The sequence below is a fragment of the Chrysemys picta genome, chromosome 3 (genome assembly GCF_011386835.1).
Source record: "Chrysemys picta bellii isolate R12L10 chromosome 3, ASM1138683v2, whole genome shotgun sequence".
Lineage (NCBI taxonomy): Eukaryota > Metazoa > Chordata > Testudines > Emydidae > Chrysemys > Chrysemys picta.
In genome coordinates this window covers 137,619,675-137,647,493 of record NC_088793.1, presented here as the reverse complement: position 1 = coordinate 137,647,493, position 27,819 = coordinate 137,619,675, and the positions used below count along the sequence as shown (strand labels likewise).

At 42.5% G+C, this 27,819-nt stretch overlaps 2 protein-coding genes across 31 annotated transcripts in view; one reads left to right on the top strand and one right to left on the bottom strand.

Annotated features, from left to right (window-relative positions):
• The window catches only part of RGS7 (regulator of G protein signaling 7), a 448,509-nt gene that overhangs the window by 402,831 nt on the left and 17,859 nt on the right, over positions 1–27,819 (top strand). For all 30 annotated transcript variants that reach the window (XR_010599787.1, XR_010599786.1, XR_010599788.1 and 27 more), the window contains 6 exons: positions 6,810–6,884; positions 8,925–9,023; positions 9,778–9,839; positions 11,233–11,343; positions 11,887–12,012; positions 25,899–26,085. Coding sequence is in view for 27 of the 30 variants with exons in the window: in XM_065589102.1 (XP_065445174.1) it covers positions 6,810–6,884; positions 8,925–9,023; positions 9,778–9,839; positions 11,233–11,343; positions 11,887–12,012; positions 25,899–26,085 (660 nt within the window). In the remaining 3 variants the exon portion in view is untranslated. The remainder of the gene's footprint in view (positions 1–6,809; positions 6,885–8,924; positions 9,024–9,777; positions 9,840–11,232; positions 11,344–11,886; positions 12,013–25,898; positions 26,086–27,819) is intronic.
• On the bottom strand, positions 17,342–20,317 carry LOC135982429 (uncharacterized). The gene is made up of 2 exons (XM_065589124.1): positions 19,262–20,317; positions 17,342–18,267 (listed from the first exon to the last, which is right to left on the bottom strand). Exons 1-2 carry the CDS (start codon positions 19,836–19,838, stop codon positions 17,792–17,794), a joined length of 1,053 nt encoding a protein of 350 aa, XP_065445196.1. The 5' UTR covers positions 19,839–20,317; the 3' UTR covers positions 17,342–17,791.

Sequence of the window (27,819 nt, the reverse complement as noted above, 5' to 3'; positions counted from 1 at the left end):
TCCGTCAGGTATTCACTGATGTCATGAGCAGAGAGATGAGAGGTGAGTTGGAGGCTACTGTATCTCATTCTTATACAACTCTCCCCTCTTTGAGGATTAGTCCCAGCTGGGGTGCTGGCGACAAGCAGTCTTTTGTGTAAGTGAGGTTTGAACCATCTCTGAAATGTAAATGCCTTGTTTACACTTTTCCCCCTGTTGGAGAATGGCTGTTTAAGCTGGTGATAGCCCTTCAACACCTGTCTGGGGTGCTAGTGTCTCTGTCTCTGAAAAACTGGTTTATGGGTGTTACCCAGAATTACAACATATTTCAGTAACAATCATACAGTAGAATCTTATAACTTCACATACAATGCTAATATACATGTTTTAATGGATAATAACACTCAGCAGATTACGACTTTTCAAATGATACCTCACAAGGCATACTTTGAACCAGATTCACCACAGTTTGTAAAAGTAGTGAACATACTAGTACAGACTGTCACAAAGGCTAATGCCTGTTAGAAATATTATTGGAGAGAAGCAGATCCTGATGTCAGAAATAAACAGATGCAAACGTATGTACGTTGGTCACATTAGGCATGGAGATGGAAATAACCTGAAGAAAGTTGCTATGGAAGGAATGGTGGAAAGTCATTTTAGTAAGGGATGATCAGTGAGGAGATGGATGGGTGGTGTGTGGCTGATCACTGGACACTCATCTGCTGAGTGCTAAAAGTTAGTAATGAATCGCAAAGGCTTTCAAAAACTCAGACAAGAATCAGTTAATTTACTTACTTTATCTAGGTTACTATAATTCTGGTACTAGCATGTTTGGGGTTCAGATCCAAAGTGTTCTTTAAACAAACCTTTATTTCCTATAAATATTTTTCTCTGTTATCTCTTTCACTTGGATATATTTGGTTAATAAGAACCAGGGTTTTCTTGTCCTGCTTTTATTACTTCAGAGGAAGTAAAAGAGGACACAGCTAACTATATATTTCATAAAAGTTGCTCTGCCAAAATACACTAATAGTCCTAGTCCATAAACCCATGTTTTCTCTACAAAGGTGTCTAGAACTTAATGGCTAAAAAAGTGCACTCTTCCCTATTAATGAACTTGATTATGCTATACTGCGCTTTTTAGCATACAATAAGTGTACTATATTATGAATGGTGCCATATAATGCTATGGGTATATTTCTTCCTGACTTCATGTAGTGATTAGTATATATCCTGAATACAGTTATTATGAATTGCCACAATGAATGACAACGAATAGTCATTGGACCAAGGAAAAATAATGTGATTGACTATATAGTCTAGCGGTAAGGGTACTTGCCTATGATGTGGAAGACTTAAGTTCAAGTCCCTGCTTCAGTGACTATGTAGTTATTTATCCAATGGGGAACCGCTTCTATAAGAGAGCCTGACCTCAGAATAGTCCAGTGGTTAGGGCATTGTTGTACAGAGTGGGAAATCCAAGTTCAGATCCTGTCTCCACATCGGGAAGAGCCGGTGGGACCCAAGTTAGTGTTCAAACTGCAGGACTAAAGGGGCACTGCTGTCAGGGGGGGGAAAATGGCCCAAAGTTTTGGGGTAATCATGTCCTCACCCACAACTATTTCACATTTGGGGACAATATATATCTTCAAGTCAGCGGCACTGCTATGGGTACTCGCATGGCCCCACAGTATGCCAACATTTTTATGGCTGACTTAGAACAACACTTCCTTAGCTCTCGTTCCCTAACGCCCCTACTCTACTTGCGCTACATTGATGACATCTTCATCATCTGGACCCATGGAAAAGAAGCCCTTGAGGAATTCCACCATGATTTCAATAATTTCCATCCCACCATCAACCTCAGCCTAGATCAATCTACACAAGCGGTCCATTTCCTGGACACTACTGTGCTAATAAGCAATGGTCACATAAATACCACCCTATACCGGAAACCTACTGACCGCTACACTTACCTACATGCCTCCAGCTTCCATCCAGGACACACCACACGTTCCATTGTCTACAGCCAAGCTCTAAGATATAACCGCATTTGCTCCAATCCCTCAGACAGAGATAAGCACCCACAAGATCTCTATCAAGCATTCTTAAAACTACAACACCCACCTGCTGAAGTGAAAAAACAGACTGACAGAGCCAGATGAGTACCCAGAAGTCACTTCCTACAAGACAGGCCCAACAAAGAAAATAACAGAACACCACTAGCTGTCACCTTCAGCCCCCAACTAAGACCTCTCCAGCGCATCATCAAACATCTACAACCTATCCTGAAAGATGACCCCTCACTCTCAGATCTTGGGAGACAGACCTGTCCTCGCTTACAGACAACCCCCCAACCTAAAGCAAATACTCACCAGCAACCACACATCACTGAACAAAAACACTGACCCAGGAACCTATCCTTGTAACAAAGCCCGATGCCAACTCTGTCCACATATCTATTCAAGTGACATCATCATAGGACCTAATCACATCAGCCATACCATAAGGGGCTTGTTCACCTGCACATCTACCAATGTGATATATGCCATCATGTGCCAGCAATGGCCCTCTGCCATGTACATTGGCCAAACCGGACACAAATCTGACATCAGGAATCATAATACTCAAAAACCAGTGGGAGAACACTTTAACCTGTCTGGTCATTCAATGACAGATCTGCAGGTGGCTATATTACAACAGAAAAACTTCAAAAACAGACTCCAACGAGAGACTGCTGAGCTGGAATTGATATGCAAACTAGATACATTCAATTTAGTATTGAATAAGGATTGGGAATGGCTGAGCCATTACAAACATTGAATCTGTCTCCCCTTGTAAGTATTCTCACACTTCTTATCAAACTGTCTGTACTGGGCTATCTTGATTATCACTTCAAAAGTTTTTTTTCTCTTACTTAATTGGCCTCTCAGAGTTGGTAAGACAACTCCCACCTGTTCATGCTCTCTGTATGTGTGTGTATATATCTCCTCAATATATGTTCCATTCTATATGCATCTGAAGAAGTGGGCTGTAGCCCACGAAAGCTTATGCTCTAATAAATTTGTTAGTCTCTAAGGTGCTACAAGTACTCCTGTTCTTTTTGCAAATTCACAAATAGTTTCAGGTTGACCAAATAAACTATTCATCTGAAAAGTTTCACCTAACTCTAGCCCTGAAGCATGTGGATATTTTCCCCTGTACTCAGGCTCCCAGTGCCTCTCACTCTATTGCCTCTGGTTATAACCGGAAATAGCCCCTCTAGTGCTACCTATTAAGAAGAGTCTGACATTTCCATTATAAACTTCTAATTCTGTACTATTTATAACAACTCGGACATTTCATTGAAGTGAAAATTGGCCCAGTAAAGTCCCAACTTGGAGCAACTGTGTTTGCAACATTAAAAAAAAAGTATTCAACAACATAACACATTTAAAATACACTGACATAAACCCAGGGACAAGATATAAGGTTCACAAATAGCTAGGTATAAATGCTTACAAAAGGGAGGGAAGGTTAGATTCTGTTTTCAATAACCATTTTGACATCACTGAATATAATTAAAGACAAACTCTGGCCCAGTCTTTTTAGTGAGACAGAGTTTAAAATGAAATAATGGGTTGAATTTGTTCATGGAGTTATTTCTGGGATGAATTTGACTCCTTTCCCTACTTTTTACATATTATTTATAATTGTTATGATAAACATTGAAATTAAAATTTTTCTGAGACATAATCACTAAAAGCATAATGAAATGGTGGAAATTTTGTGTGGTGTTTGCAACATGGTTCCCAGATCATCTACTTTTATGGATGTGTCATATCCTAAGTGATTGACTGTTGAAATGTCCTGCAGTAAAGCAAGTCAAAGTGAGTAAAAGGTTTGAGTTAGGTCTGTGTAAAAATTGGGGTATGAAACCCCAAACAATACAAAACTCACCATGTTTGATGTTTTGGTAAAAATCTGTGGCCTGATCATGTTCCCATAAATGTCAATGAGAGTTTTGCCATTGAGTTCAATCAGTGTATGGTTGTACATGTGAAAGGCAGCACAGGTTTTTCTAAAGGTTCTATTAAATTTTAGTAACCTTGAATGATTTATGATTTTTCATAATCTTAAATTGGCCAAGTTTCACTTTGAGTCAGAAACTCAGAGCAGAACTTGGGGTTCAAACTAACATTAACTGAAACTGATGAAAAGATTCAAATGACTGCACTGTGCTCCAGGAATGAATACTATTGAGTTTCACACAGCTTTGGTTAAAATGCCATCTTTGGCTCACCATACCATGCCTCAATGTAGTGTAATGGCACATTCTTCTGACAGCACATTCTTCTGACAGCGGATGCCTAGAAGGCTTCAGTTTTGTGTGCAAAACCTTATTTAAACACAGAAAGTTGCATTTGTACAGAAAGTTGCATTTGCAGCGTGTACAGCAGATCTAAAAAAAAAATGGGTTTTGTGTCCTTTTGTGCTTCTTTATGATGTTGCAAGAAGGACTGAAATGTATATTTGTTTGTTGTTTCCATTTGCTTTATTTTTTTTTAATTTTAAAGGCTTGTTTGACTGGAGGACTTTCTTGGGTACCTTATGTATTTATTGTGAGTTCTTACCTCATAACTGAGATGTTGAATCTTAAAAACATATGCCTTTTAAGCAAAGCATTTATTAGGCAGTTAAATAAGTTTCTACATAAACAAAGTCTTAAACAGCATAGCTAAAAGTCTCTTCCCCTCCCAATTGCTTAGCTTAGTCTCTTGTGATGTCATAATTTCATTGGTTCTCCACTGAGTCCCTTTCAGGCTAGACATGACCTGAATTTCTAAAATAAACAAAAATTAGCAGGAAATGTGAAAACAGGTTTTTGTCTATATTTTGTCAAGACTGTTCAAGTCCCTTTGTGTTACATGAAGAAGCAAGCTCAATTTCCCCACCTTCTTCAGGCTACCTTTTAAAGAAGTGGTCCAATAGTCCTTGCTTTCTGAAGGAGTGATAGTGAAGATCATGGTGTAGGTTTCATATATGCTATGAGGCACCTTGCACAGTCTATGCATTGCCTTCTGGGTCCACCACACTTTTCAAATGACAGCATTGCACAGAAGATCTCTTATTGTTTGGAGTCCCTGACAGAACCAAGGAAGAAACATGTGTTTTGCTTCTGTGGTCTTAAAAAGGGTTTGTTCTCTCTGAGTTATGACTTTGAGCTATAGCAACTTGTAATTAAGTGTCCAACACAAATTATAGGTAATAATTTAATTGAATAATAATCTTAGCTGCTCCACTCCCAACCTCTGTCACAAATGCCTGCTAGCAAAAAGGGGTGCCTAGCAAAAGTAGCTCTCAAAATTAGTGTTGTCAGGCCTCTGGTTTTCGACTGGAATGCCAGGTCAAAAAGGGACCTGGTGGCTCCCGTCAGCACTGCTGACCGAGCCCCTAAAACTCCTGTCAGAGGCGCAGCGGGGCTAAGGCAGGCTCCCTGCCTGCCCTAGCTCCGTGCGTCTCCCAGAAGCAGCCGGCATGTGTGGCTCCTAGGCGCAGGGGTAACCAGGGGGGTTCCGCATGCTGCCCCTGCCCCGAGCGCTGGCTCCGCAGCTCCCATTGGCCAGGGCTAGGAGCCAGGGGGACATGCCTGCCTCTCCTGGGAGCCGCCTGAGTTAAGCACCGCCTAGAGCCCAAGCCCCAAACCCCAACCTCCTGTCCCAGCCCTGAGCCCCCTCCTGCACCCAAACTACCTCCCAGAGCCTTCACCGCACACCTACTCCTGCATCCCAACCCCCAGCCCAAGCACTGAGTTCCCTCCCACACTCCAAACCCTTCAGACCCAGCCTAGAGCCCCACCCCAGAGCTTGCACCCCCAGAAGAAGCCCTCACCCTCACCCCAGTCCAAAGCCCCCTCCTGCACCCCAACCCCCCCTGCCCCAGCCCTGAGCCCCTGCCGCACCCAAACTCCCTCCCAGAGCCTGCACTCATCCCACACACCAAAACCTTCAGCCCCAGCCGGGAACCCCCTCCCACACCCTGAACCCCTCATTTCTGGCCACACCCCAGAGCCTGCACCCCTAGCACAGAGCCCGTTCCCCCGCCGCACCCCAACCCCCTGCCTCAGCCCAGAATCCCCTCCCACACTCCAAACCCCTTGGCCTCAGCCCCCAGCCTGGAGCTCCCTCCTGCACCCCAAGCCCCTCATCCCCGGCCCCACCCCTGAGCCCGCACACCCAGTCAGAACCCTCCCGCACCCCAACCCCTTGCCCCTACCTGGAGAAAGTGAGCATGTGAGGGAGGTGGGATGGAGTGAGGGGGCAGGTCCTAGGAGAAGGGGTGGGGCAAGGGCAGGGCTTTGGGGAAGGGGCAGAGCAGGGGCGAGGCAAGGGTGTTTGGTTTTCTGCAATCTGCCAACCTTACTCAAAATAGACCAAGCAACATTGTTCTGGAACCCCTAATGATGTTTTAAAGTAATAAATTAAGACAGCAGATTGTCTATTGGAGGTGGATCTCAGTGCAGGTTTCAAAATATTATCTCCTGAAGGCATTGCTTTTGCATTATAGTGGCACCTATATTGCTACATAGATGCAGGGTACAAACCAGTAATATTCATGATCCTGTATACAGCGTTATCTCATATTTTTCCAGAGGAGTCTACACTCCGGCATCTTACATTTTTGAATATAGTTTGTCATTCTCAGGATAGATTTATCCATACTTCACAGTTTTGACCATGTCTCTGCTTACTCTAACCCATAGTACAAGCTTCACTGTGCAGTAACTAAATGCAATAAATATGGAGTTCAATGTCAGATTCCATTCTTACGTTTTTTTTAATTTTTAGCCTGGATGTGTAAACACTACTGAAGTGGATATAAAAAAGTCTTCAAGAATGAAAAATCCTCACAAAACAAGAAAGGTAAGTACTGTGTTTGGATAAAAAGTGTGTTATTTCCAGAGTTGTTTATTTAATATGACTGAAACATGTAAAACCTTTTTTTCCTTTCTTTGCATTGAAAAAATACATAAAAAATTCCATAGCCTGTTGTGACTTGAAACTACTAATTAGTAAGCCATTTACTAAGGGTATGTCTACACTTACCATTTAAGCGCAAAAAGTCCCTTTTTTACACTAAAACTGCGGAAGCTTCTACACTTGTTCATGACTTTTTGCGGTGAAACTCTGCACTGGTTAGGCCTCAACTGGAGTATTGTGTCCAGTTCTGGGCACTGCATTTCAAGAAAGATGTGGAGAAATTCGAGAGGGTCCAGAGAAGAGCAACAAGAATGATTAAAGATCTTGAGAACATGACCTATGAAGGAAGGCTGAAAGAATTGGGTTTGTTTAGTTTGGAAAAGAGAAGACTGAGAGGGGACATGATAGCAGTTTTCAGGTATCTGAAAGGGTGTCATAAGGAGGAGGGAGAAAACTTGTTCATCTTAGCCTCTAAGGATAGAACAAGAAGCAATGGGCTTAAACTGCAGCAAGGGAGGTCTAGGTTGGACATTAGGAAAAAGTTCCTAGCTTTCAGGGTGGAAATAAATTGCCTAGGGAGGTTGTGGAATCTCTGGAGATATTTAAGAGTAGGTTAGATAAATGTCCATCCGGGATTTGGTCCTGCTATGAGGGCAGGGGACTGGACTCAATGACCTCTCGACGTCCCTTCCTATGAATCTATGAATCTATGAATCTATTTACTTTCACCAGTTCCCTATCACTGGTGAAACTTACAGCGCAAAAACTCAGTAGGTTTAGACATACCCTAAAAATTAAAACAGACCTGCTTTTTCTTTAGGCTTTTTCTTACAAGGCTATCTAAGGGTACTGAGCACCTTCAGCTTCTGTGGTTCAATCATAATAAAGCCTTACAGGAACTTTCCAGTTTTAACTGCCCTAAACAAAATATGTTGTTTGCAAATGTAAATTCCATTGCCCCAAGGAATCCCTCAGAGGCATAGACAGGGGGAACGAAAAGAATAAGAGACCCATATTTGGCAGTGTAGAACATATTGTCAGTAGGTTGTTCAGTATATTGAATATTGCATGGTACATACTTAGTATCCCTGTTACAAATTTTCTATCATCAGTTAAAGGGAAAAAATATAAGTGAAAATGCCCACAGAACTTTCACTTTCAGTAAGTACAAACATGCAAGAAAAATAGTAGTAGCAATGGATCCTTGCACATCCTTGAAAGTAAAGAGAAATTTAGAATAAAGATGTCCCCAAATGAAACCCCTGGAACTTTGGAGGAAATAGATTTGATATACCAAATCAATTTTACAAATTGTCCATGTCTATATAACAGGTTGGACCAATACCCCAGATCCAAGCAATCCTAAATTATAAGGTATTCCAGATCCAGAGCTGGATCCCAGTTCTGTACATTGATCCCATTTTTAATCTAAAGTATCACTTTGTAGTTAGATTATAGTGTAGTTGCATGGTAAAATCCTGAATCTGAAGGAAGACTGGATTTGGAGATGTCATCAGCATAATTTGATTGCATTAGTGAAAGGTCCTAGGCATTAGTCATTTATCAAGCACCTGGCACACATTTGGGAACTGTACAAATAATAATTCATCATGGCAGTGTACCTCTCAATTTCCTGTTCCTTCTCTTCCGTGCCAACCACCTCCATTCACTATAATAGATGCCCTACTGTGTCATCCCTAACACGTGCTACATGCAAATATATATATATAGAGAGAGAGTTAGACATAAAATCCTATGTTATCATGTAATAGGGCCTTTTCTCAGAATTATTTATTTCATTTTGCAACATTGTGTTTCAATGTATGGCATATTTACAGTACTGTTGAACAATGATGTAAGGCTTTTGAATACACAGAGGTAGCTAACTTCTTACATACATAATACAAAAATATATATGATGATGTGTGTATAAGATAAGCACTCTTTAAAAACAAATGTCCTTCTTTCCATACTTTTTCATAGTCTGTCTATGGATTACAAAATGACATTCGAAGTCATAGTCCTACCCACACACCAGTACCAGAAACTAAGCCACCCACAGAAGACGAATTACACCAAGAGGTTTGAAAACAATTATAATAAACTTCTAAATAAACCATTCTGGAAAAAAAAATAGAATAAAAAGTTACCATAACTGTCAAGTATATTTATTTAACATTTAAATTAGATCAATTAAATGTTTAGAGGAAACAAAGTTTGAGAGTATATTTCTTCTCATCTCAATACATGGAGATTTTTGCATATAACTTTCATTAAGGGTAATGGGAGTAGCACTAACTTTTTTTAGTCTTTATTAACAGTGTAAAGCTTTACCAATAATCCAGTTTGTGTGTTCTTTTTGTAATTAAATGCATTAGGCTTTTTGCAGTAACCAGTTCATTCACTCACTCTTCCAACACTTCACTTTAAGGTTTGAGAGCATAGTTGCATTTCAGTGTGTGTGGATTTACTCATATTGCCATTTATACTTCATTAATCTTTCCCAGAGCAATAGAAGCAGTAAAAGGTGGGTGACTGGGAACAATTAATGGATTTCTCTGTAAAAATTAAAATACTAATTAGATTTATTTGATGAACCTTTAGGAAAAATGTTATACTTGTCCATTTTTAGCTATGTATAATGTCTTGTACTAATAAAGAGTTCCATCTACTTTAAGAAATATTGTGATCATTATCATAAATATGTCATTATAGCTCAGATACACTTCTCTGTGACTTAGGAAAAATTAAATTTACATTGTAGTCCTAATAAAACGTTCTGCAATAGAGTCAAGCAAGACATTACTCATGCCATTTTTTGCCTTCACTTTTTCAGATAAAATATTGGCAAATACAGTTAGATAGACATCGATTAAAAATGTCAAAAGTTGCAGAGAGGTACGTATATTGTCACATTTTCTATTTTTGAAATGCTCTAAGAAGTATCTAGACATTTTCTGTGAGAAGGAGCCAGAGAGGAGGAGACAAGGGAGCTGGGATGTGTTATTCAAATTGACTGAAGACAGTTTACTTTGTGTGAGCTGTGAAGGCATGTCTATTTTCTGATTCGCTAATATGGTGTGATTTAATGCCATTTCTCTCAGTTCAGTGAAACAGGAAAAAAAGTGCTGAATTTAGAAGAAAGCTGTGGTGCTATCATGTAACTGCTTTGTACACTAAGCTCCCTGACATTGCCTTCCCTAGGAAAATTGCTATCTGTTTTTCAGGACCAATGTGGAGAAAAGGCTACAAAATTACTAATGTAGATGTAACCCACTTGTATGTTGCGTATGGCTGTATGTCCCTATGGACAGAGGCTGTGTCTGTTACAGCTCTACAGTGCAGAGCCTGACTCTTTAGCTTCACTAGAGCACCTCTTATTTTCAACTCAGGAGGCCCTTAGTTCAGTCCCTGGTATTGGCCAAATTGGTGGCGTCTCACAAACTCCTTTCGAAGTCATCGGGTACCACAGCTGGTGTTGATGATTTTTTGTGGGCTTGCAAGACAATTTTTGCACCACGACATTGTACTAAATTCATTCCCAAGAAATTAAAAAAAAAATGGACTCCTGTTTCATTCTCTCCCTCCACCATCATTAACCAACTCTTATCCTGCATGCTCTCGCTCCACTCTGCATTAATATGACTGAACAACCCAGATTTCATAAGTAAATAGGCAACTATATCTCCCAGAAAGCCAGGAATATACTTATTTTCAGAACTGGTGCCTGTTTTAGAGAAACCATGGTTTGCCATCCCCTGTCTTCCCCCCGCCAAACCCCTGTAGTCTGGCCACCTGAAAGAGCCACTGCACAGCTGAGTTGGTCAATCAGGCAGTAGGCAGAGTGACAGCACCCATGCAGCTCAGGGACCTATCCCCAGATCTGTTGTACAATAATGTTGCTACCTTGCCTCCATTAAGCCTCCCAGTGAGCTCCCCTTCCAACTCAGCCCTCCCCAAAATCAGAGTCAGATCTACTTAATTAGTTTCTTTTATTTCAGCTTCTCTCTGTGCCTTATTTCAATCTCTTTAGCCTCATCTATAAAATGAGGCTAAAACCTGATTCATGGGCTGCGTGGTAGACTTTATTGATTAATGCATTTGACATTCTTCAGTGAAATTCCATGCAGAAATGTTTAGAAGTATTAATAAAGCTTGCAGTTTATTTTATTTCAGCCCTTGATAAAATAGGAAGCACTATCCCACCACCACCACTGTTTACTTTTAAAAAACAGGATTCTGATCATAAAGCTCGTTAACATGACAATGTTGGTTGGTTTTGTTTTTCTAGTCTGTTAGCTTACACAGAGCAGTATGTGGAATATGATCCATTTCTTGTGTCGCCTGACCCCTCTAACCCTTGGCTATCAGATGACACTACATTCTGGGAACTAGAGGTCTGGTATGTTATTTCTTCCTTCTTTTCAGATTAATAAAGTACATGGCAATAATTTCCGTCTTTGCTTGAAATGTGCAGATTTCAACCATACGTTCTGCAATACTGAGGCAGATAGGAAATGCGACTACCATGCGTACCAATTTGCTCTTGGTCTTTTCAGCTGTCCAGTTTCATGTTATTTTGGATGGATTTATATACCTGCATGAAAAACTGCAGGGTCCACAATGGCCAATATACAGGGTTCCACTGAGGAGGGGGACGAGAAGGGGAGCCCCATATATACATATGTGTGTGTGTATGTGTGTGTGTGTGTGTATATATATATATATATACACACATACACTCACACTCCTATGCTATATTGATTAAGCACTGACAGTGTGCTTGGCACTGACCATTAAATCTCTGTATAACACCACCATACAAACAAAAGTGACTTGGAAGGTGAGAAATCCGTAGCTAAACTTTAGGAGTTCCCATCATTATTTGCATATACAACACTAAAGTGCTAGCTCACTCTGTGACTACTTTTTTTCTTGCCCACAGCAAAGAGCCAGGGCAACAGAGGGTAAAGCGATGGGGCTTTGGCATGGATGAAGCATTGAAGGACACAGTGGGGAGAGAGCAGTTTCTCAAGTTCCTGGAGTCAGAGTTCAGCTCAGAAAACTTAAGGTGAAGCTGAAGAGTTTTTATCTTTTTAGCAACAGCTAAGAAATGTTTTGTGTGTCTGGTGCCATTTTTTTTAAATTTATTTTCTCCCTTATAGATATAGTCCCATTTCTTCTGCCTAAGGGTCCAATCCTACAAGGTGTCGCATCCCCTCATTTTTCAATGGCTTTGAGTGTTAATGGTGCTCAGGCCAACACCAACAAATATATAAATACTCCACATCCCTAAACACACTATTCTGATCATGTCCAGTTTCTAGAGGGATCCTTTCTCAAATCATCATATTACATGTCTCAGAAACATTGACCAACCACAGGGCATTTGGTATCTTTTAATACATACAGCATTATAAGGATAGTAAACTTACAGTGGGAAATTTTCAAATGCAACTAAGGGATTTAGGAGCAAAAATCCCATGGATGTTTGCTCCTAAATATCATAGCTGCTTTTGAAAATCTCCCTGACAGTGATTAAAAAGAACAATAAAATGCTCTTAAGTCTTAGTGTAGGTTAAACATGGTATGACTGATGTGACTTGCTCCTGTCATGCAAGTTTTTTAGAAGCTTGTAAATCTCCAAGAAACTTCTCTTCAAAAATTGCATAATAAAGGCGCTGTGTATGTGTAGGACAACTTGTCAAATCTAAATTTTTCTCATTTAAAACAAGATCTCTTTTAAAAATGAACAGAAACGGCCCATTTCACAGTATAGAATTATAGCCAAACCACTAGCAAAAGCCATTTTTGGTTGTTGCTGTTCCAGTGAAGTTGTATTAAAACTACCAGTATATGCACGTGAGAAGGACTTAACAATGGATATTAATTTTTGCTCTTCTACGGCCAAAAAAGGGAATTTTGCTTCTCAAAGGTATGTATATCAAAACCCCATCCCCATGCTAAGTTATTTTCATTGCCCAGCTGTGACCCCCTTAAAAATGGGATTCACCGGGCACCTGAGCACTATGGAGAGAGACCCTGGTCTAGTATAAAAGCCCTAATTTGAAAGATGCCAAGCACCCTCAGTTTCTAGACATGAGGGTACATAGCACTGAAGTTTTTCCAAACTTACATCAGAGTAACTGGGAGCAGATTATTCCATGCTATTGGGCATTGTTTTACCATACTGTATTTAACATAGTCACAGTTTGGAAATCTCCACTATTAAATCTGGATTTAATGTGGCAATACAGGAAACCCCTTATCTAGTCAAGTTATAGAACAATTTTGGATCAAAAATATAAATTAAATATTCTGGACCCTATCCTGTTCCTAGCTTTTGTTTTGCATTGATTTCAGAGGGACTGAGATCTGGGCCAATGTGTGTGTTGCTAAATAACATGTTACTTGTTGGTGGCAATTTCTGAATTAAAAAAGCTAAGTGATAATTAAAGGGCAAATATTTTATCAGCCTGGTACAAAGGAATGGGAAGGTATTTTTTTTATTTAAAAAATGTCCCAGTAATTCCTTATTCAAGGCAGCTGTTCAAACATGAACCTGTTCAACCTAGCATATGCTACGTTTTCTACACTTTTCTATGACTAATTTGTCTTGCTGCCAACCAGACTGTTACCACATAATCCCAGGCTCTTTCCTCTAATCCTATTTACAACACTAACCACAGGCAAACTGCAAGTGACTGATCCAGCAAAATACCCTAGAGGATTTTGTTTGGAGCTAATTTCTCAATGTGCCATCTCCCATTATTTCTATCTATCTAGGTTCCTATATTAGCGTAATAAAGCATAATATCTGAGCGGAGATGGGTGCCAAATAAAAAGCTATGCCTGTGATATGTTAGAGAGAACTCATTTTAAAGTCTCATATGTATGAGACTCAAAATGCCACTGATTGCAGTGATATAAATAAAATTTACTTCTGACATAGTAATCCCATGCATAATGAGTCACAAAGTACCTGTTGATGCACAATGGCACACCTAAATGTCTCAGCATCTTCCCGAATGCTATCACACTCAGTTTTGATTTCTTTAAATGTAAGAGCACCTACCTGCTTACACAGCTATTAACCCTATAATGATAGGATTTGTAGTTTGGGGGATTTGATAGCATCTTTCTAATACTGTGGCAAGGGGATTTGCTTCCATCAGTAGCTCCTCAGCTTAGTAATATGACTAACATAACTTCACATCCATGTTTATCAGGTGTCATCCCTTTGCAGATTTGACCACGACTGAATTTAAAACAAGTGTCATCAAAACCAGAGGAGTAGCAAACAGATGGGACTATAGTACCAAACTGCAAAATGTCCTGTAGAAAATACAGCATTGGGCTTCAGGCAGTGAGGAAACATTCACTCCTAATCAATCTAAAGCCCTGTGCCCAGGTCAATGGAAGAAATGGAGGAGATATAAAAAGAGGCTGTAATCAAGGAGCCACACCCATTGCATGAAACCATGTTTATTTTCAGCTTTATCTCATTAATACTCTCAATATGACTTTTTTCATGCCCTTGAGTTGAGAAGTGCAGAATCAGGACTGGTACTGGGAGTGAAGTTGGTCCACAGTAGAGTCTTTCTTAAGAAGTGCGAGCCAATGTGAAGAAAATTTGAAGCAATGGACTGAAACCGAGAGGAAGGATAGTTCAGTGGTTAGTAGGCTAGCCTAGGACTGAGCAGATGTAGGTTCAATTTCCTGCTTAGACACGTACTGTGTGACATGGGCAAGTTAATTAGTGTCTCTGTACTTTGGTTCCCTATTTGTAAAATGGGAACAATACTACTTCCCTACCTCATGGGGGAGTTGTGATGATAAATAATTAAAGACTGTGAGGTGCTCAGATACTACAGTAATGGGGTGGGGGAGCCATGTAAGCACCATACATTGATAAAACATAATACTGTACTTCTTGGGTAAAGAGGCAGCTCAGCTGGATGAGAGATATCCCTAGTCAATGTAGCTACTGGTTGGTCCCCTCTTGCTCTTCATTCAGCTACTATTTCTTGGAAAAAGTCTGATCAGGGGTGTTAGTAGTGTAGCTTCAGTACAGGACATGGGATTCTGAGTGGACCGTTTAACTCAGAAGGCTCACAGAACTGCTCCTCCATGCATCAAGCCTACACTATTACACCCTCCTTAGTAATCAGCCACTGAGAGCAAGTCCTTTTGGAAGCTCTGCTTTATGCTTGGTTCACTGTGAGGCCAAGTATTACAGTAACACAGGAGTTGAGAGTATCATTTTTGCAAAGTTCCTAGCTCCTGTTAGGAAGCAAAGAACTATATTTTAAATGTGGATGCTTAAGTTTTAGCAGGATCCAGTACGGTCTGGATCAGTTGGTTGCCCTGGCACACTGGGCTATTCAAAGGAGCATATGGGATTCAGGCAACTAAATCCCATTGAAATGAGAGTTAGGCCTTGTCTACACTACGAGAGTAGTTCGATTTTACTTGCATCGAATTTTTGTAATCGATATTGCAAATTCGAACGTGTGTGTCCACACTAAGGACAGTAATTCGACTTAGTGCGTCCACACTAATGGTGAAAGCGTCGACATTCGAAGCGGTGCACTGTGGTCAGCTATCCCACAGTTCCCGCAGTCCCCTCTGCCCATTGGAATTCTGGGTGTAGCCGGCAATGCCTTCTGGGTAACAAAATGTGTCGAGGGTGCTTTTGGGTAACTGTCGTCATCCGTCCATCACTCCTGCCCTCCCTCCCTGAAAGCGCCGGCGGGAAATCATTTCGCGCACTTTTCCAGTCATTGACAGCGCGGACGCCACAGCACTGCGAGCATGGAGCACGCTGCGACCATCGCTGCAGTTGTGGCGGCTCTCAACGCCTCACAGCTTATCATACAGGTTTCCCTGAGGCAGATGCAGAAAAGTAAGGCGAGGAGGCTACGGCACCGCGGTGATGTCCTGAAGTCTGAGAGTAGCACGGACCTGTCAGAAAGCAGGGGACCCAGCGCCGAGGATATCGCGGTGGCAATGGGTCATGTTGATGCCGTGGAACGGCGATTCTGGGCACGGGAAACAAGCACTGAGTGGTGGGACCGCATAGTGTTGCAGGTCTGGGATGAATCCCAGTGGCTGCGAAACTTTCGCATGCGGAAGGGAACTTTCCTTGAACTTTGTGAGTTGCTGTCCCCTGCCCTGAAGCGCAGTGACACCCGGTTGCGAGCTGCACTGAGTGTACAGAAGCGAGTGGCCATAGCCCTCTGGAAGCTTGCAACGCCAGACAGCTACCGGTCAGTCGCGAACCAGTTTGGGGTGGGCAAATCTACCGTGGGGATTGTTGTGATGCAAGTAGCCAAGGCAATCGTTGATGTACTGCTGCCAAAGGTAGTGACCCTGGGAAACGTGGAGGCGATCATAGATGGCTTCGCAGCGATGGGATTCCCAAACTGCGGTGGGGCCATAGATGGAACTCACATCCCTATCCTGGCACCGGACCACCAGGCCACCCAGTACATTAACCGAAAGGGCTACTTTTCCATGGTGCTGCAAGCCACTGGTGGACCACAGGGGACGTTTTACCAACATCTACGTGGGATGGCCGGGCAAGGTTCATGACGCTCGTGTTTTCAGGAACTCTGGTCTGTTTAGACGGCTGCAACAAGGTATTTACTTCCCGGACCACAAAATAACTGTTGGGGATGTGGAGATGCCTATAGTCATCCTCGGGGACCCAGCCTACCCGCTAATGCCCTGGCTCATGAAGCCCTATACTGGCGCCCTGGACACTGAAAAAGAACTCTTCAACTACCGGCTGAGCAAGTGCAGAATGGTGGTGGAGTGTGCTTTTGGCCGTCTCAAGGGGAGATGGAGAAGCTTACTGACTCGCTGTGATCTCAGCGAAACCAATATCCCCATTGTTATAGCAGCTTGCTGTGTGCTCCACAATCTCTGTGAGAGCAAGGGGGAGACCTTTATGGCGGGGTGGGAGGTTGAGGAAAATAGCCTGGCTGCTGATTACTCACAGCCAGACAGCCGGGCGATTAGAAGAGACCAGCGGGAAGCGCTGTGCATCCGGGAGGCTTTGAAAGCAAAGTTCCTCAGTGAGCAGGGTAACCTGTGACTTTAAAGTTTGTGTACTGAGAAGCTAAACCTGCCCCCGTTTCTTTACCCAGGTAATGTTGACTATCCTATCCAGTTACATACCCCCTTCACCCCCCTTCCAACACACGTTGCGAAATAAAAATAGTTCAACTTTGTTAAAGCACACCGTTTTCTTTAATACTGTTTTCGCGGGAATTTTTTAAAACTGGGACGCAGACTGTGGTGCGGAGCGGGTGTAGTGTAGTGACGCGAATGCAGCTTCTAAACTCAAGGATTGACAGGCTCTGCTGCGGTGGGATGGTTGTTTCAACGGAGCCTGTCACCCCTCCTGATCGGGACTGTGTGTATGGGGGGGGTCTATGTGACTTTGTGGCAGGGGGAGGACGGTTACAGATCCCCTGCTGTGTGGCTCTGTGATCCTGCCTAAGGACCGCCGCTTAAGATCTGTAACTGCCCTCCCCTGCCACAAAGTCACAGAGCAACCCACCCCCCACCACATAACATGAAAACAACCTCCCAGACTAACCAGGGTAACTAGTCACTGCATCACTGCACTGTGTATGTGCCCTGCTGCTGTGCCTGCCCCCGACTATGTACCCTGCCAAAGGTGACTGTTCTGTCCAATTACCAACCCCCTTTCCCATCCTCCTCCAAAAGAACATGATTGAAACAGTAGTTTACAGAAACGTATTTTTTATTATCAACTACACATGGCATTGGGAGGTGAAACTTGGACGGGGGCTTGTGTCAGGCGGGAAGGAAAGAACTTTTCAAATTTTGGGAAATGAGAGCCTTCTGCTACTAGAGCTCTCTGCAGGGGTGGAGTAAGACTTAGCAGGGACTCTGCCGCCTCTCCTTCTTTGCACTTTGGGTGAGGTGGGTATGGGACTTGGTGGCAGGGGAGGGCGGTAAGAGATGGACTGCAGCGGGGCTCTGTCCTCCTGCCTCCGTTCCTGCAGAACATCCACAAGGTGCCGGAGCGTGTCCGTTTGCTCCCTCAGTAGTCCAAGCAGCGTTTGAGTCGCCTGCTGGTCTTCCTGCCGCCACCTCTCCTCCCGATCCATGTTGGCTTGGTGCATTCGGGTCAAGTTCTCCCGCCACTGGGTCTGCTGTGCTGCCTGGGCTTGGGAACAGGACATAAGCTCAGAGAACATGTCCTCCCGTGTCCTCCTCTTCCTACGCCTAATCCGCGCTAGCCTCTGGGAGTGTGATTCCAGGCTAGGTTGTGAGACAGTCGCAGATGGGGCTGTGGAAATGGGAAAAAGGGAGTGAATTCCTCAGAAAGAAAAATGTAGTTGTGAACAAAGAACATAGTCTTTCTCTGTGAACAAGACCATGCACAGCACCTATCACATGCGCACTCAGCACAAGGTCGAATTTTCGGCCTTCGCATTCAGTGCCTGGGGTCTTGCACAGCACATTTGAGAAGCGGGGCAGCACAACGGAATTTCTGTTGCAGGCAGACATGGTAAGCCGTACACTTGTGGCAGTTTAAAACTTTTAGATTACCACTGCCCTCATTTCACATTTAAAGCTATGTCAGTTCCTGCAGCCAGCAATCTGGCAAGCGGGAACTCTGCCCCTGTCCCACCCCCTCGCGGCTGTCCCCGGGAACGATCCCTTTCGGCTGCCCCTCTCCCGCCTCCACCGCGTGGCTAAAAACCAGCGGTTACAGTTCTGTCAAGGAACGGGAAAGCAGTCCCAACACTAACATTCCCCTACCTAATTAAAAGCAGGTCACCATGGGCGACATCACCCTGATGAGGATCTCTGAGAGCGACAGACAGAGAATGCTCCGGGAAAGCCTCCAAAGACCAGGGCCGTATGCCGCCCTGCTATGCAGAGCAATGATTCCCGAGTACGTGATAGTCTCGTGGCGCGGCAACGTCTCGTACTTCGGAGGACCCAATAAGGCCGCTCTCCCCAGGAACCTCATGGAACGGCTTTCAAGTTACCTCCAGGAGAGCTTCGTGGAGATATCCCAGGAGGATTACTGCTCTATCCCCGGACATATAGACCGCATTTTACTGTAGCTGCAGTAGCAGGGAATAAACAGTAGAGCGGCTTGTGCAGGACAATCACTGAAAACCGGACATTGCTAGATTTTTTTTCAAAACTTGCACTGCCCATGACTAAACCGTTAAGCGCATAGGGCACACTAATCATGAACAACCCATTCTTTTAATTGTTAATATTCCTGTTTTGTTAAAAATAAATGTTTAGATGTTTACAACACTTACTGGCTGATCCTTCACCAGATTCTGTGTCCGGGGTAACGGCTGGAGACGCTTCGTAGGGGATCTCTGTAAGGGTGATGAAGAGATCCTGGCTGTCGGGGAAATCAGCGTTGTGAGCGCTGCCGACTGCCTCGCCCTCCTCATCTCCTTCCTCATCTTCCCCGTCCCCTAACATGTCTGAGGAACCGGCCGTGGACACTACCCCATCCTCAGAGTCCACGGTCACTGGTGGGGTAGTGGTGGCGGCCGCACCGAGGATGGAATGCAGTGCCTCGTAGAAACGGGATGTCTGGGGATGGGATCCGGAGCGTCCGTTTGCCTCTTTGATCTTCTGGTAGCCTTGTCTCAGCTCCTTGATTTTCACGCGGCACTGCGTTGCATCCCGGCTGTATCCTCTCTCTGCCATGTCTTTAGAGATCTTCTCGTAGATCTTTGCATTCCGTCTTTTGGATTGCAGCTCGGAAAGCACGGACTCATCGCCCCACACAGCGATGAGATCCAAGACTTCCCGATCAGTCCATGCTGGGGCCCTCTTTCTATTCACAGACTGCACGGCCATCACTGCTGGAGAGCTCTGCATCGTTGCCAGTGCTGCTGTGCTCGCCACGATGTCCAGACAGGAAATGAGATTCAAACTGGCCAGACAGGAAAAGGAATTCCAATTCAAATTTTCCCGGGGCTTTTCCTGTGTGGCTGGTCAGAGCATACGAGCTCGCACTGCTGTCCAGAGCGTCAACAGAGTGGTGCACTGTGGGATAGCTCCCGGAGCTATTAGCGTCGATTTCCATCCACACCTAGCCTAATTCGACATGGCCATGTCGAATTTGGCGCTACTCCCCTCGTCGGGGAGGAGTACAGAAGTCGAATTAAAGAGACCTCTATGTCGAACTAAATAGCATCGCAGTGTGGACGGGTGCAGGGTTAATTCGATGTAACGGCGCTAACTTCGACATAAACGCCTAGTGTAGACCAGGCCTTAGACACCTAACTTCCTTAGTCTTCTTTGAAAATCCCAGCCTCGCTCCTTGTCTGATCCTTGCTATATCTATGTATCACTGAGGTCTCTGACCAGTAAGTATTTATATGTTGTCTGCCTATTAGTTTCCAGGTGGAGGTTGTTATAGATTTCAAACTATAAAGACCTAAATGGTTTTGAGTCTTGCCTACATGACAGACCATCTTTCTCCCTGTGTGATACAGCAGCAGCTGTGTGCTCAACAGAGGTACTTGTGCTAAAAACAGCCCCTGGGGTTAAAAAGGAAGGAAAAGTGGCAGGGCATCTTCTGAAATGTGCCCTTCTCCTTGATCAGACAGACCTTGGATTTGTTAACTTTCATAAGATGCTGGAAAGCTCGAGGGAGAGAAGAGTTCTGGGTGCTTGGTAGCATGTGTATGTGTGTATGTCAGAGTGGGGGTTTAGAGAGTGGTCAGATATGGGGTTAGTATGCTGGACAAATAGTCTAGTTTCAGCAACCCAGCATGCACTGGAATTTTGTGTGGGGCTTTATTTTTGTAATCACACATCGTACTTGCTGTAAAAATCTCTAGCACCAGGGATAGATGTCTCAGATTAATCCGTTCAAATAAATAAATCAAATAATTGTATACAGCTCAGTGGTGTGAAACACAGACTACATCAGCCTTATGTCTGAATGGCCATGCTTTTGTTTACTTTATCTGAAAGAATATATACATACATTGTTGCTTAATTATACCATAATAAAATGATTTGATTGGTGGAGGAGGGAATGATACAGGAGATAGGCATATTGGGTTTGATTGATGTTTCCCTTTCGGCCTCACCTTGTTTTTCTTGTTGTTATTTATTAATCATCATTGTAGATTATTTTTAAATGTTTTTATGTATTTAAATATATTTATCTGAAATGCCAGTGGGAAGCTAGTTCTGCAGTTAACTGACCACAGAGAAGAGTTACTGGCCTTTGTTGCAAGGTATAACAGGCAGAGCTGGTAGCAACCGACAGTTCAGATTGTCTAACACTTTCTATTAATTCCTGTTTTCAGTTGCTAATAAAGGTGCCAAACTTTAATCTCTCAGACTGAAATGTTCCATGCTTGCTCTCTGCCCCAGAATGAATTTTTGGAATATTTCAGCGATAGGGGTTTCAGAGAATAAGGCTAAGGATTAATAGGTAGTTTGGCCAATGTTAACATTTTTTCCAACCGTTCCCTTGAAGAGCTTTAGCACCTCCTTGTTTTGGAGCAAGACTTGGTATTTGGAAAAGGGGTGATCCTAGGTGTCAGAGAGAGGGTTTTTTTCTGTCCTCATGAAAATCCATCTAAATATGACAGAGTTACAAACCTCCCAGGTGCACATGCTCAGTGGAGCTTGTTAGGAGCTTGCTGCTAAAACCTCCAAATGTTATATCCAGCTCCATAAAGCTACCCACACACCAACTGCATTATGTTCCAGTTCTACAGAGCTCCCCACACGATAGGCACAAAGCTAGAGCTCCAGATACAGGGATGCTCCAGTAGCTTTGGCCCATGGGTGGTTGTATTGCATTGGGAGTGAGGAGGTGCCCGTGAGTTCTAATCAGGGTTCTTCCATTAGCTGGTGTTAATTCTATGTATGTCACTTCCCAGGCAATCTTAATTTGGCCCCTTGTGTGTATGCATGATGACAGTATTTAATTACATGTTTACATACTACTTGTTCTACAGAACTCTTGCTTTATTCAGTGCACTGGAGAGACAGTGATTGAGGCAAAGGGTTGTAAGAAAAGAAAGGTTGTTCTCTTGTGTTTAAGGTACTGCACAGGGACCCTGCAGGTCTGTGTTCCAACCCTGGCTCTGCTATTGATTTCCTGTGTGATAGCTGGCAAAATTAATGCACACACACAAGGCAGTAGCCTTAATGCTTGACTCTTCTGTAGGAAGAGGGTATACATTTTGTTTTGAAAGCTCAGTAAGCAGATTAAAATGTATGTCTGCAATGAAGTAATCTCCCTAGACATAGCATATTGCAGCTCTCAGCACATTTTTTGTTTCCATTTTAAAAGAGGTTTCTACAATTATAGGCTCACAGTTTCTGTAGGGTTTTTGGAGTACTAACGTTAGAAATGTAAAATAAAAATTAATCTACCAGTGAGGAGCTTGTGCTCACCTTGATAAAGATAGGTCTGGATTGCCTTTCTTTTCCATGCTAGAAGCTACACGTTCCTCCAAAGTAGTTCAGTTTATCTCCCGCCTATTTTTCCATCACTGTCTGTACCATAGTGTAAGGCAATGGTTCACATGAAAAATAGCATCCTGGGTTTATTTGTGGGGTTCCCAGAAATATTGGTGATGGCAAGAAGGAATAAACAAGATCACTCTCCTAGGATAGAGCCTAATGGATGTCTGGGTCTGAAAATGGCTGTGGTTACAAAGAACATCTCCCCCTTTCATTTCTCTGCTCTTTACCTACCTTTCGTACACATGAATAATCAGCCAATCCCAGTAGGTATATTGGAGTGGGGCTTGCACTGCAGGACGTACCCTCTGAAATGTAAATATCTAAAGCAGTTTAAAACAACAAACTCAGGTTGCCCAAACTCAACAGAATTATTTACTGGGTCAGCTGAATTAAAGTCTGTATGCTGTGCAGTTATTAAGCTTCTGTAAGAACACTATTCTAGATGCATTGCTTTCAAATTTATAGACCAAATACAGTAAAACCATTAGATTTTGGTGGTTCAGTGTGTAGGGCACTAACCTAGGACTACAGAGACTTGGGTTTTAAGCTCCTGTTCTGCCACAGACACCCTGTGTGATCTTGGGCAAATCACTGAGCACCAGATCCTCAAAGCAACTTAGGTGCCTAAATGTCTTTTGAGGATCTAGGCCTTCGTCTCCTTGTACCTCAGTTCCCCATCTGTAAAATGGGGATAATAGCACTCCCTGACATCGCAGGGGTGTTGTGAAGATAAATATAGTAAAAGGATTGTGAGGCGCTCAGATATCAGAAATAGGTACCTAAAATAGATCTCTCAAAAGACAGAGGCTGATATTAGGCAGTTGAAGGTCAAGCTGATGGGAAACCATAACAAGCTAAACCATTGAATGAGGTTGTCAAATGCCGTTTTAGACAGAACACCTCCCCTGCTACAAAGAAGTACTGGGCTCATGTGACCACCCTGCCTACCATTTGTTAGAGTTAGGCCAGTTTAATAAGGGGACTATGAGACTAATTGCTTCCAATGAGGTAAACTGAAGTGAAGAACTAGTTTGTAAGGTGGTGTTCTGTTTATTTGCTTTGCTTTGCTGTCTTTGTGCAGCAGCCTTACCAGACCTGTAAGATGCAATGTCATTTTTGACTTCTTGGGAGACCTGGGTGTAAAACAATAGTCCCTCAAGACAGTGAAAACATGCCTTGGTCTTGCAGTGTATTCAGGACAATACCATGTTTTAACCATATTCCCAAATCATGCTCTCATCATGTGAAGCCCAAGCCAGAGCATGGTCAAGATCAGTTGAGTCCCAACTTCTCTATGTTATTAGACCAACCGTGTTGACATCATATTGGAAGACTACGTTGTATCTGGCTCCCCCGACAAAGCAGAAACCACATTGTAGTGGGTCCTGTCTTCTCTGAGAATAAAACTGTGCAAGTTTACGGCACCATGCTTAAGTCTAGCTGTTTCTAGCAGGATTCCCAGAGCAGTGATCTTTTTTGTTAACTGTGTTGTACAGTCTGTGGACAACCAAATAGTGATTATAGTACAGTGATCAAGGTAACCATGCTAGTATCCTAATAGCAATAACTGTATAAATGTGATTCCAGGTAGCACAGTTCTGATCACATTTGGTCAAGACCTTTTTAGTGATTTTTTTATTGTGAGGAAAAAATATACCATGGTCCCACACATAACCTTACATGGCCTCCTGAAGTATGTATGCTCTGTACAGCAAGAAGCTAGATTGGACACTGCTATTTACGATTGCTCAAAATACCAGGTCAAGGGACAGGCAATGAAATTGAAAGGGGAAAAAATTAAAGCTGATAAAAGAAATACATTTTCGGACAACATGCAATTAGCGTGCACAGTTTACAGCCACAAAATACAGTTGAGGCTAAGAGTTTAGCAGGATTCAAAAGATTAGACCTTTAGATGGATAACAAGAGATCTGGCCTAGTGAATAGGGAGGAAGCAGTAAATGTGATGTATCTTGATTTTAGTATGGCTTTTGACACCGTCCCACATGACATTCTCACAAGCAAACTAGGTAAATGTGGTCTAGATGAAATTACTATAAGATGGGTGCAAAACTGATTGAAAGACCGTACTCAAAGACTAGTTATCAATGGTTTGCTGTCAGACTGGGATGGCTATCTAGTGGGGTCCCACAATGGTCTGTCCTGGTCCAGTACCATTCCATATTTTCATTAATTACTTTCACTAATGGAAAATGGAGTGGAGAGTATGCTTATAAAATTTGCAGATGACACCAAGCTAGGAGGGGTTGCAAGCAATTTGGAGGACAGGATTAGAATTCAAAAGAACCTTGACAAACTGGAGAATTGGTCTGAAATCAACAAGATGAAATTCAGTTAAGACAAGTGTAAAGTACTATCCTTAGGAAGGAAAACTCAATTGCACAACTACAAAATGGGGAATAATGGCTAGATAGTAGTACTGCTGAAAAGGATCTATAGGGTTATAGTGGATCACAAATTGAATATAAGCCAACAACCTAAAAAGGCTAGGATGCTGGGAGTGTTGTATGTAAGACATGGGAGATAACTATCCCGCTCAGCTCGAATACTATGTCCAATTTTAGGTGCCACACTTTAAGAAACATATGGGGGGGAAAATTGGAATGAGTCCAGAGGAAAGCAACAAACATGATAAAGGGTTTAAAAAAATTGACCTATCAAAAAAGGTTTAAAAAACTGGGCATAATTAGTCTTGAGTAAAGAAGACCGAGAGGGGACCTGATAACAGTCTTCAAATATGTTAAGGGCTGCTATAAAGAAGATGGTGATCAATTGTTCTCCATGTCCACTGAAGGTAGGACAACAAGTAATGGCCTTAGTCTGTAGCAAGGGCTATTAAATTTAGATATTTGGAAAAACTTCCTAACCATAAGGATAGTTAAGCTCTGGAATAGGCTTCCAAGGCAGTTTCTGGAATCCCTGTTATTGGTTGGACAGACACCTCTCAGGATGGTCTAGGTATACGTGGTCCTGCCTCAGCACAGGGGGCTGGATTAGACCTCTTGAGGTCCCTTCTAGCCCTACATTTCTATGATTCTATAAATCTTCATGCTTCAAGGCAACCTCTGTTTGATGGGGGTTAGGCAGAAATTTCCCTGTGAGCAGATTATCCTGTAGGGTTTCTTGCACCTTCCCATGAAGCAGCTGATACTAGCCACTGTTTAATATAGGAGACTGGAATGGATAGACCACTGGTCTGAGCCAGTATGGCGATTCCTATACAGAAACTATATAATCCTAATACAAAATTCATGGCTACCACTTTGCTCATTGTTGTGTATTGTTTCTGTGATGTCTGTAAAGCAGTTTCTATGTCATTACAAACTATACTAATGAGAAGAGGCCATGAGAGGCTGGTTATACCCAGAACCTAGGAAAGAAATTAGCCTTAGAAATTCAAGTTGCCATATTTTGCCATAGGTTCTGGTTAGCAGTTGAAGATTTGAAGAAGAGACCTAATCGTGAAGTACCTGTTCGAGTCCAGGAAATCTGGCAGGAGTTTCTTGCTCCAGGAGCTCCCAGTGCCATCAATCTTGATTCAAAAAGTTATGACAAAACCACACAGAATGTGAAGGACCCAGGAAGATACACATTTGAAGATGCTCAGGTCAGTATATGATCTTCATCCAGGCACTTCCGAGGTATAGCACCGGCCACTTGTATGCACACTCTTACAAACAGATATATTTGGTAAAGATAATATAGTGTTCACTTTTCTGAAAATATCAGTATCAATGCAGTATGGGGGAAACTCATTCCTTGGATTAAGGCCTATGCATTGCTTAAGTGTCATATGAGCCACAATTCTGATGACTGTAGTGGTGCAAAGGCTTCAAGCTGGTCCTCTGCAGATGTGGGAATCTGCCCTGCTAGCCGGGGGCGTAGTGCAATATAGGTACAGTGAAGCTCATTCTCTTCAGGTACCAGGTTTCTTAATCCTTTTGCTCAGTTGCATTAAAAAATGCTACAGAAAATCAAATGAATTTCTGCCTCTCAGGATCTGCTCTTGAAGGACTTTTCTTAATCAAAACGAGGAATCTGTTCTCCTTTGGATGCATGTTCATAATTCTCATTAGCGTTTATAGGAGGCAAAAGTTTATACCAAGGAAAGGGTGTTTATCCCATGGGAGAAATAAATATAAAGGCTTGTACTGAGGTTATTTCTGAATCCTGACCTATATACAAGTGTACCTTATAAACCTCATTGTAAAAGTAATATCCACAGAACAGCATAGTAGGCTTCTAGGAACTGTTCTTCAAGGAGTGATATTCTAGGAATGAAGGACAGATTGAGTATGACTTTCTAAGATTTTTTTTCTCTATTTTACACGTTGTGGGTTGATTTAATAAAGAAATATGGTACCATACACATAGCAAACAGATAACTCTAGTCCGAGTGGCCTTTGACAATTAGATTGATGATAGCACAGCACAAAACAGCAAAATGTTCATAAGAGAGCACACAATATATGTCTCCACTGTGATAGTCTGCATTAAACTAAACACACAATGGTTGTCTGCCTACACCAAGCCCTTAGAAATTGAATGGTACAGTACACAGAAAACAAAGACATAAATTACCTAGTTAAATACTTCAGAAATACAGAAGCTCTGGAAGCAAAGATATGTTTAAACTGCAATAGCTAAAGAAAAGCAACCTTCCTTACCATTATCCTAGTTTTGGAAATGTGTATGAAAGCTCAACACTCCTTTATTTTCTTTCTAGAATTTTTTTTTCCATTTGTGTATGGTCTGGAGTATGCAGACTCTATGCAAAGGGGCTTTTTCCCATCAGAACTCCCTCCTTTGATCCTGTTCAGCGTAATTTAAGTCTGGGAGTGAACACTTCTCACTCAGAGCAAGCAGGATAGGACTCACCTGTCCTGCCTTGAACATTATGATCTTTACCCACTGTGCTAAAGTAGCAAGACTTTTTCAGTAGAGGGCCCCTTCTTTTGGAATTTGCTGCTCATGATGGTCTGCCAGGTTTTGAGTTGAAGAGCCTCCAGGGTATCAAACAAGTAATTTTATTTTTGTTTAAAATACAGCTCTACTCTGTAAGGTGACTCACTATAAAAATGGCATCATTGGGGTTCCATATTTGTCTCTTGAAGAGTCCAGCTCTAATGTGTTCAATTTACAAGTAAAAAAAAATATTTTTTCTAACTCCAGCTTTGCCAGCTTAACCTGGAATCTGAGAAGCAACCTGGGTTCTTTACTTCTTGTGCATTACCACCAGTAATAAATTCTGCAAGTTAAGTTATTCTCTGTGACACATCTGCGAGGCTGCTGTTTACAATGGTGTTTGCACAGATTCAATTGGCTGAATGTTGTTAACCAA

Bases quoted from the DNA above. Each gene is read 5' to 3' on its own strand.
- LOC135982429 (XM_065589124.1), bottom strand. From the start codon at position 19,838: ATGCAGAGCTCTCCAGCAGTGATGGCCGTGCAGTCTGTGAATAGAAAG. The intron at 18,268-19,261 runs GTAAGTGTTGTA...CCATTTCCACAG, and splicing joins ATCTGGTGAAGGATCAGCCA to CCCCATCTGCGACTGTCTCA.